Source organism: Electrophorus electricus, chromosome 8 (genome assembly GCF_013358815.1).
Source record: "Electrophorus electricus isolate fEleEle1 chromosome 8, fEleEle1.pri, whole genome shotgun sequence".
NCBI lineage: Eukaryota > Metazoa > Chordata > Actinopteri > Gymnotiformes > Gymnotidae > Electrophorus > Electrophorus electricus.
In genome coordinates this window covers 3,148,288-3,158,287 of record NC_049542.1, presented here as the reverse complement: position 1 = coordinate 3,158,287, position 10,000 = coordinate 3,148,288, and the positions used below count along the sequence as shown (strand labels likewise).

The window sequence follows — 10,000 nt, the reverse complement described above, 5'->3', positions numbered from 1 at the left end:
ATGATTCAGACAGCCGTTACACTGCAATTACAGTATTTTCCAATGAGAATAACTCAGCAGTACACAGGCACACGCACACACACACACACACACACACACACACACACACGCACGCACACACACACACGCATGTTCACCCAGAGTTCATAATCTCTATTATTGGCCATGCCCTTGAGTCCTTGGTAACTAGAAGCCAATAAAAGAGCAGATCCTATCTGGGGTCAGTTTGAGACCAAAGCAAAATGACTGGTCTGACTGAGACAAACAGTTCTACAGTCCAGTGGGCAGTGGTTAAGGTCCTGAGCTAGTAATCGGAAGGTTGCCGGGTTACCACTGTTGGGCCCCTGAGCAAGACCCTTAATCAAGCTGTATTCAGTCATAATTCTAAGTTGCTTTGGGTAAAAGTGTGAGGTAAATGTAAAAATGCCCTACCTTCTAATTACAGTATTAGTGAAATTCTGTGTTCTCTTTTCCTGTTATTATAATATGATGTAATTTCCATGAAAGGTGGTTCGTATATATAATGAATGACCATACAAATACTGGGATGTTACTGTTCAACTCAAGTGTTAATAGTCTGTATTTTGTACGGAAAAACAGGTTCAGAATGTGCACAGGACACTAAAGAGCATTTTCAGACATGACTTGACCCCAACACGACCCCGAACGAGATCCTCCCGCGCATCTACTGTTGTGGTGAGCAATGTGCAGGAAGTCCTAATGAGACACAGGAACAAGAGTCAGGCCACTTTAGCCAACGACCACAACCGGCCTGTGAGTGTGAAATCCTGACCTGTGTTCGAGAGAGAGAGAGAGAGAGAGAGAGAGAGAGAGAGAGAGAGAGAGAGAGAGAGAGAGAGAGAGAGAGAGAGAGAGAGAGAGAGTCTTTACAGGAACTGCTGTTCAGTTCAATATTAAGACATGTGCATGGAGGAAGTGTAGTTGTGTTTTGGGCCTGACAAGGGTTAGGGTTAGGGTTAGGGTTAGGGTTAGGGTTACATCACACACCACCTGAGGGGAACGAGAAGGAAATGACTGATCTCTCCTTCATTCTGCAGACCCTGCAATGAGATGAAACATCACACACACACGCCGGCTCACTTCATAACACATGTTTGCACATGTTCCTTCAAATGTTCAGGTTTCAAAAGGTTTTATTGTCATTTCAGCTATATACAAGTACACAGCAAAAACGAAACAATGTTCATCCAGGACCATGGTGCAACACAAGTGTAAACAATACAATACAGTGCAAAATGTCATACAATAAATAAATTCAGGACAGGACCAATACACAATCAAGAGACAGTGCCTTTGACAGTGTATTTATTTTGACCAGTACACAGTGCTGGGAATATGTAGAGTGGGTTGTGCATAGGAGTCAGTGACACGCTATTCTGAACATAGAAGTCACCGGTAGCAGCCAGAACAGTTTAGAGTACAGTGCTGATTTAGTACAGTACTCTAGCAGCAAGTAGGAATGATGTGCAAGAGTGTGTGAAGTTTGACTTCAGTAGCTAGTCTGATACAAAAACAATGTTTGTGTGTGTGTGTGTGTGTGTGTGTGTGTGTGTGTGTGTGTGTGTGTGAGAGAGAGAGAGAGAGAGAGAGAGAGAGAGAGAGAGAGAGAAAGAGAAAGAGAAAGAAAACACAAACCAGTGTTTTGGTTTCTGGTTGACTTTATGTCTAGAGTGTGTCATGAGAACAGTTTGTGAACCGTGCAAAGCTACCACATAAGGGGAAGTGAATAAATACTTTATCCGTTCAGTCCTCTAGAACCTCCACACAGCTTTCAACACACACACAGGGTGTGCGGTTGAGAAATGTGCGTTCATACCATAGGTTGCATAGAGTTTATTTTGCTTATCTACTGAAAATGTATATAAACCAAAACAGAAGGATAACAACATAGTTATACTGAATTTAATGAGGTACATTTATCTGACACTTTTATCCAAAGCGACTTACAATTATTGTTGAGTACACTTTGAGCAATTGAGGGTTAAGTGTCTTGCTCAGGGGCCCAACAGTGGTAAAGGAGGGGATTAAACTGGCAACCATTTGATTAGTATTCAAGTACCTTAACCACTTAGCTACTGCCGCCCACGTGGGTCAGTGGCATAAAACGTCAATGAACAGAATCTTTGGGAAACTGCACCAATCTGAACTCCTACTGCCCAGAGGGGCAGGTGTTAATGTTTACCCATCACCCTGGCCTATTTACGATTTGCATGGTTCGCATTTCTCTCTCTCTCGCTCTCTCTCTCACACACACACATACACATACACACACACACACAAAGACGCACATAAATACACACTTAAATATACAACTGGGATCAGAAGGAACCCAGTCCAGTCTTTGCGTAAGCAGCGTGCTTGAGCTTCAGAAAACAATTGTTAAGTTTTGAGATATTTTAAGCACAAGTTTAATTCTTAGCGTTCCAAAGGGGGTAATCTCCATAAATCTAAAAGTTTAATCTAGACTGAGGCACACAGCCAGATTACACCCAGCAAGTCTTATTCTTATCACACTCTATGATATGTATATTTTGAAAAGATATTTTTAAAAAAGGAAAGAAATAAAAGACAATCTGGTGAATCTGTCTCCAACCCCCCCCCCCCCCCCCCCCCCCCCCGGTCTAGGTAGCCTACGTGCACTCACACGGCGGACTGTGCGCGCAGACATCGAAAGTTCCCCAACGCGCGGCCTCGCCATTGGTCGTCGCGATCGCCTCACCGGAGCTCGGAGCTCGCGCCCGACCCCGCGGGCAGCGTGCGCGCGGTCGGCTCGGAGCGCGCGTGCCGTTGACTCGCCGGCGCACGTCACACAAAACACGGCCAAATAAAAATGAAGCATGTATAAAAATATATATTTAAAAATATACAAAAATATATAAAAATACACTAAATATGTTGTATCTATTATTACCACCCCAGACACGTTCACTTGTCAGGAATTTGTTGTGCTGTAGTGTTGGCGTGTCCGTGACGTATCCAAAACAGCTGATAGAGACGGCGCGAGGGGACTCCACCGCTGAAATCTGATTGGCTGCCGGCTCCGGGGGTTGGGTTTTGTTTTTTCAAAGTGACGTCACGGGCGACTCCGCTCTGCCGCGACACGGAGTGCGCGGAGGTGAAGAGAGAGCGCGTGCGACCGGGGCTGGTGCGGCGTCCTTAAACGACATAACGGGGACGAACGTCTCGAGTCTTTGTCCGGTAGTGAGACGCAGTCCCCGCGCGAGGACCCGACACGGTAAGCGCCTCGTGCTTGAATGATCTTCACGCGGTAGCGCAGCCCTGGGGCGTTTCAAACGATGATGGAAACGAAAGTGGCTCTCGTCGTTACCAGTCGCCTTGCGGTGGTCGTCCAGTGTTTGTTGATCGATCTCTAATTGATGAGTCATCCGATTAATGATGTGGTTATTCCCTGTCATTCTCTGTGTGTGTGTGTGTTTAGTAGCTGATGTACAAAAAGAATCTTAATTTATTGATAACCGTTAATCCACTTTATTATTTTGTATAATAGAAAAATGGTGAGGAGAGGATGACGTGTGTGTGTGTGTGTGTGTGTGTGTGTGTGTGTGTGTGTGTGTGTGTGTGTGTGTGTAGGCGGGGGCAGGGGGAGGGGAGGGGGGGGGGGGGTCAGGGTCTACTAGAGAAAACTTTAAGCCCCTTTCTCTAGCCAACATCCTGCCAAAATCGAGACGTTTAAAAGTGGGAGCTGTCCTTTTAGTCTGATCTGAGACCAGTTAGGTCCATTCTGCTCAGCTGCATTTGAACACAGGGAACTGATTTGGTGTCAGTGGAACCATAAGTCTCTTTAAGTCTCTACCACTGGTGAACAGCAGTGTGTGGCTTTTCACGTCACCTGTCTTTGGGTCGTGTGTGTGTGTGTGTGTGTGTGTGTGTGTGTGTGTGTGTGTGTCGGCAGAGCTGATAGGAATGGCAGGAAGAGTCAACAAATGTTTCGAGTATGAAAATGTTCGTGCCGCACGAGTTTGCGTTTAGCTTGCGTAAATGACAGACGTCAGCGTGTGTCTCTCTCTCTCTCTCTCTTCCTTGGGTAATGACCCAAGTTGCAGATACTCGGAGGGGATGTCCAAGTCCATGACGACTGGTGGACAGGCGTGATTGGTGGGGGTTGCCTGTGACGACAGAACTTTTACTGGGTCGGTTTTTACCTCAAGCATGTAGATCCTGTCCAAAAATAAACGGTTATTTAATTCATTCAAGGACAGACATCAACTGTCTAAACAGGACCATGCCTGAAATGCTGATTGGCTATGGGTATGTTTACTGGCATCGTGATTGGTTGAGAGTGGACTGGATAACAGCAGCCAGGCAAGTCTAAAAGAGCCAGAGGAGATCAGGGTGAGGGTGAAGGTCACAGCAACGCACCGTCTGGGATGTTTCACAGATGTAGATGTGCTCTGGGTCAGAGGTCAAAGCTGGGCTTTAATGGGGAGATTATGCCTAAATGAAGTGTAGAAGAGGGCAAAATAAAAGACCCTTGGTGGCAGAGCATGTTCTAGAACATTCTCTTACACCTCACTACAAAACATCACACATCTTACAATAACACACCACACTGACACACTGCACATCTCACTACAAGACATCACACATCTTACAATAACACACCACACTGACACACTACACACCTCACTACAAGACATCACACATCTTACAATAACACACCTGACACACTACACACCTCACTACAAGACATCACACATCTTACAATAACACACCTCACTGACACACTACACCCCTCACTACAAAACATCACATCTTACAATAATACACCACACTATGACACACTACACACCTCACTACAAGACATCACACATCTTACAATAACACACCTGACACACTACACACCTCACTACAAGACATCACACATCTTACAATAACACACCTCACTGACACACTACACCCCTCACTACAAAACATCACATCTTACAATAACACACCACACTATGACACACTACACACCTCACTACAAGACATCACACATCTTACAATAACACACCACACTGACACACTACACACCTCACTAGAAGACATCACACATCTTACAATAACACACCACAATGACACACTACACACCTCACTACAAAACATCACACATCTTACAATAAGACACCACACTGACACACTACACACCTCACTACAAGACATCACACATCTTACAATAACACACCACACTGACACACTACACACCTCACTACAAGACATCACACATCTTACAATAACACACCACACTGACACACTACACACTTCACTAGAAGACATCACACATCTTACAATAACACACCACACTGACACACTACACACCTCACTAGAAGACATCTATAACACATTACACAACACAATTACACACTACACACCTCACTTCAAGACATCACACATCTTACAATAACACACCACACTACACACCTCACTAGAAGACATCTATAACACATTACACAACACAATTACACACTACACACCTCACTACAAGACATCACACATCTTACAATAACACAACATTACACACCACACTATGACACACTACCCAGGCCACTGTATGTGCGTGTGCTATATTTGTTCTCTTCTTTCGTGCGTTTGTAATCCTCTGCAGTGCCTTTTCTATTTTCTGTAGCGTATTTGTTAGTCTGTGATTCACTCTGTTGACATTCATGTTGCCCTCGAGCGTCCGATTGCTGCGCTTCGTGTTTACACACGAGGAATTACTGTTGTGAAAGCCATTTCTCCTGGAGCTGTGTTTAGCATCAACAGCGCTCCGACAAACCGTGGGCCTATCACTGTTTAACAAGTCTCGCTCGGCCTGACTTTTATCATGCTTGTGTTTGGCATACTGTACCTTACCTCTCTTACCCTTGTGTGTGTGTGTGTGTGTGTGTGTGTGTGTGTGTGTGTGTGTGGAGTAGAGTGAGACGATGAACTATGTGGGCCAACTGGCCGGGCAGGTGTTTGTGCAGGTGAAGGAGCTCTATCGGGGTCTGAACCCCGCCACCCTCTCGGGCTGTATCGATGTGATCGTGGTGCGGCGGCCCGACGGATCCCTGCACTGTTCACCGTTTCACGTCCGCTTCGGAAAACTGGGAGTACTGCGCTCACGAGAGAAACTGGTGGGTCCTCCCTGGACACACACACGAATATACAAACACACACACACACCTTATTAGTACTGGTATGAAATGGAAAGGAATGTTTAGGTAAATGTTGAGGACTGGTGTTAATGACGGTGTGACTGGTGTTGAGGACTGGTGTTAATGACGGTGTGACTGGTGTTGAGGACTGGTGTTAATGACGGTGTGACTGGTGTTGAGGACTGGTGTTAATGACGGTGTGACTGGTGTTGAGGACTGGTGTTAATGACGGTGTGACTGGTGTTGAGGACTGGTGTTAATGACAGTGTGACTGGTGTTAATGACGGTGTGGCTGGTGTTGGGGACTGGTGTTAATGACAGTGCGACTGGTGTTGAGGACTGGTGTTAATGACAGTGTGACTGGTGTTGAGGACTGGTGTTAATGACAGTGTGACTGGTGTTAATGACGGTGTGGCTGGTGTTGAGGACTGGTGTTAATGACGGTGTGGCTGGTGTTGAGGACTGGTGTTAATGACGGTGTGACTGGTGTTGAGGACTGGTGTTAATGACGGTGTGACTGGTGTTGAGGACTGGTGTTAATGACGGTGTGACTGGTGTTGAGGACTGGTGTTAATGACAGTGTGACTGGTGTTAATGACGGTGTGGCTGGTGTTGGGGACTGGTGTTAATGACAGTGCGACTGGTGTTGAGGACTGGTGTTAATGACAGTGTGGCTGGTGTTGAGGACTGGTGTTAATGACAGTGTGACTGGTGTTAATGACGGTGTGGCTGGTGTTGAGGACTGGTGTTAGTGACGGTGTGGCTGGTGTTGAGGACTGGTGTTAATGACGGTGTGGCTGGTGTTGAGGACTGGTGTTAATGACGGTGTGGCTGGTGTTGAGGACTGGTGTTAATGACAGTGTGACTGGTGTTGAGGACTGGTGTTAATGACAGTGTGAGTGTTGAAATCACGCTAGATAAGAGTGTCTGCCAGATCCTGTAAACACAAACATGTCTTCTTCTCACAGGTGGACATAGAGGTCAACGGCGAGCCTATCAGCTTGCACATGAAGCTCGGAGATGACGGCGAGGCCTTCTTTGTGGAGGAGACGGAGAACGACCAGGTACAGGAGCATGGGTGACGCCTTCACACGTATTACATACATATTACACACACAAACTTTTTTTTTTTTTTTTTACATTTACGGCATTTAGCCGACATTTTTATCCAAAGCGACTTACAGTTATGACTGAACGCAACTTGAGTAGTTGAGGGTTAAGGGTCTTGCTCAGGAACCCCAACAGTGGCAGTTTGGTGGGGCTTGAACCAGCAAACATCCGATTACAAGTACCATAACTACTGAGCCAACCACGCACGCACACGTTCCCCAAAACAAAGTCAGAGGAACCAGACAAACTAGTCGCCATACTTTCTAGAAGTCGTCCTCTGTAACACTTTACTACCTCACATCAGCACTACCGTACTGACAACAACGTCCACATAGACCCTCGGAGACCTGCTGGTGTGAACGTGTGACAGGTTGTTGGAAGAAGGCGTCGATCTCTGACCTCTGGGACTGTTTGTGTGTGATTTTAATTGGTTAATTAAGTAATTAGTTGATATAATTGCGTTGACTTTACTGAGCATGAGTTCATCTACTGATCGTGTTCTAGGATGCTAGTGAGACGCAAATGTAGATCCAGTGTGTGATGTAGAGGAGAACAGAGAGCGAGATTTTAGTCACAACACAACAGTCTCTCTCTCTCCCTCTCTCTCTCTCTCTCTCCCTCTCTCCCTCTCTCTCTCTCTCCCTCCCTCTCTCCCTCCCTCCCTCCCTCTCTCCCTCCCTCTCTCCCTCCCTCCCTCCCTCCCTCTCTCTCTCTCTCTCTCTCGTGGAGCTGCAGACACTGAGAGAACGACTCTGCACTCGAGCACTCACGCCTCACGCCTCCTTCAGCGCACACACACACACACACACACACACACACACACACACACTCGCTCGCTTAGCAGTGGTCTGCTGCTCTCTGCGCTCCTATAGGAGGCGGTGCCGTCCCACCTGGCGACGTCCCCCATCGTGTCAGACGCCGAGACGTCGGGGGTCACGGCGGCCAGCGTGGCGAAGAGGAGGAGAAAGAAGAGGAGGAAGTCCAGGGTCGACAGCACGAAGAGAGAGACCAGCGCCGAGTCCTCCGGGGAGGACGATGACGTCTTCGGCAAGGGCACCAGTGCCAGCGGCGGAGACCAGCACGGCAGGTGAGGAGGCGGGGGCATCAGAATGAGGCCAGGATGTCCGTCACAAGCGTAAAGGGGACAAAATTCTGGACGGTGTCCAGAAATGTCAGTTCACACTTACCTGACGCTTTTATCCAAAGCCACTTACAGTTATGACTGAACGCAACTTGAGCAATTGAGGGTTACGGGTCTTGAACCGGCAACCTTCCGATTAGCAGTCAAGCGTAGGACAAAACGTGCGTGCGTGTGTGTGTGTGCGTGCGTGTGTGTGTGTGTGAGATTAACCACATCCTCTGTTGTTTTACTTTCTGTGTCTCCGTCTCTTCCTCTCACCCTGCAGCTCTGCACTGTAGGGCTTACGCACGCACACACACACACACACACACACACAGGGAGGTCACTGCATCCAAGTCATAACAACTACATCACTCATCTACACACAGGATGTGTGCGTGCGTGTGTGTCACTAACAGAAGAGCTGTCTCCTTCACTGTGGGAATGTTTGAGACGTACACAGTTTTCATGGTGTTTACACTCTCACATAAAGAGGACAAAGGACTGTAAATGAACCCTTATGAGGGGTGTGTGTGTGCGTGTGTGTGTGTGTGTGTGTGTGTGTGTGTGTGTACTTTCCAGGACCTCTTCAAGAGAAGGGGTGAGCGCTAGTTGCTCCAGTGGCTCTCATAAGCAGAATGGTGTGTGTGCTCACTCTGATGGAGACTGGACCCCAACACAAAGGTGCACACATACATTCAGAAATACTTAATTGAATATGCATAAACACTTGTTTTGATTAATCCCGCCCCCTTCTCTGTGTGTTGACGATCCCTCTCTCTCTCTCTCTCTCTCTCTCTCTCTCTCTCTCTCTCTCTCTCTCTCCCCCCCCCCAGTCCTAATGTGTCTCGGCCCTGTTCGCCCAACAGCGACTCCGAACTGGTCGCTGCCGCATGTGCGGGACTACGGCGAGACGCAGCTATGATTTGGGTCTGGGGAGAACTGCCTCAGGTACTGACCTCCGATCAGCTTCTACACTTAAGACGCACAGGGCCAGCTCACTGAACCCAGACCTACCTTGATATTACTACCCAATACCATGGTTTGTACCCCCATTCGGGGTCCCGACTGACCTGGGATCAGCCTACATGTGCTCACAAACAACCGAAAGCAGTGGATAGGTTCTTAGCACTCCAGATTAAGCAATTCGATTCCTTAATTCAGGATTTATCCAAAATTACTGAGTATAGATTAGCATAGGTTATCCTCAATCTGTACACAGATCAGTACTTTTGTGAACCTGAATGTAACTGTTTATGAGCTCCTTGCTGCTCAGGTGAGCTAATGTAACCCAGGCTGGCTCATTCATTATTCATGAATATTCACAGACATCCTTCTTGATTATTCATGAGTATTTACATACATCTTTCTTGATTGTTCATGAATATTTACATCCATCCTTCTTGATTACTCATGAATATTTACTGAAATCCTTCTTGATTGTTCATGAATATTTATAGCCATCCTTCCTGCCGTCTAAGACGGAACCGCCAAGCAGGGGTCCCCTCCCCGTACCCGTGTCTGACAGCACACACTTCAGAGTCATCCACGAACCTCACCACGGCGACAATCGCGTGCCTCCGCAACTCTTCGGCCTCGCGGCGACCGCGGC

At 47.2% G+C, this 10,000-nt stretch overlaps 1 protein-coding gene and 1 long non-coding RNA gene across 2 annotated transcripts in view; one reads left to right on the top strand and one right to left on the bottom strand.

The window, feature by feature from the left end:
• Positions 1–550: 550 nt before the first annotated feature.
• Positions 551–2,737, bottom strand: LOC118241910. The gene is made up of 2 exons (XR_004776419.1): positions 2,666–2,737; positions 551–793 (listed from the first exon to the last, which is right to left on the bottom strand). It is a non-coding gene; the product is annotated as an uncharacterized LOC118241910 (long non-coding RNA).
• Positions 2,738–5,941: 3,204 nt separating this feature from the next.
• The window catches only part of si:ch73-21k16.1 (phosphatidate phosphatase LPIN1), a 29,774-nt gene continuing 25,715 nt past the window's right edge, over positions 5,942–10,000 (top strand). The window contains 6 exon segments of the mRNA XM_035529427.1: positions 5,942–6,137; positions 7,127–7,222; positions 8,141–8,355; positions 8,971–9,072; positions 9,225–9,339; positions 9,849–10,000. The exon segment at positions 9,849–10,000 is cut by the window's right edge and continues 191 nt beyond it. Of these exon segments, the coding sequence (XP_035385320.1) occupies positions 5,946–6,137; positions 7,127–7,222; positions 8,141–8,355; positions 8,971–9,072; positions 9,225–9,339; positions 9,849–10,000 (872 nt within the window). The 5' untranslated portion in view covers positions 5,942–5,945.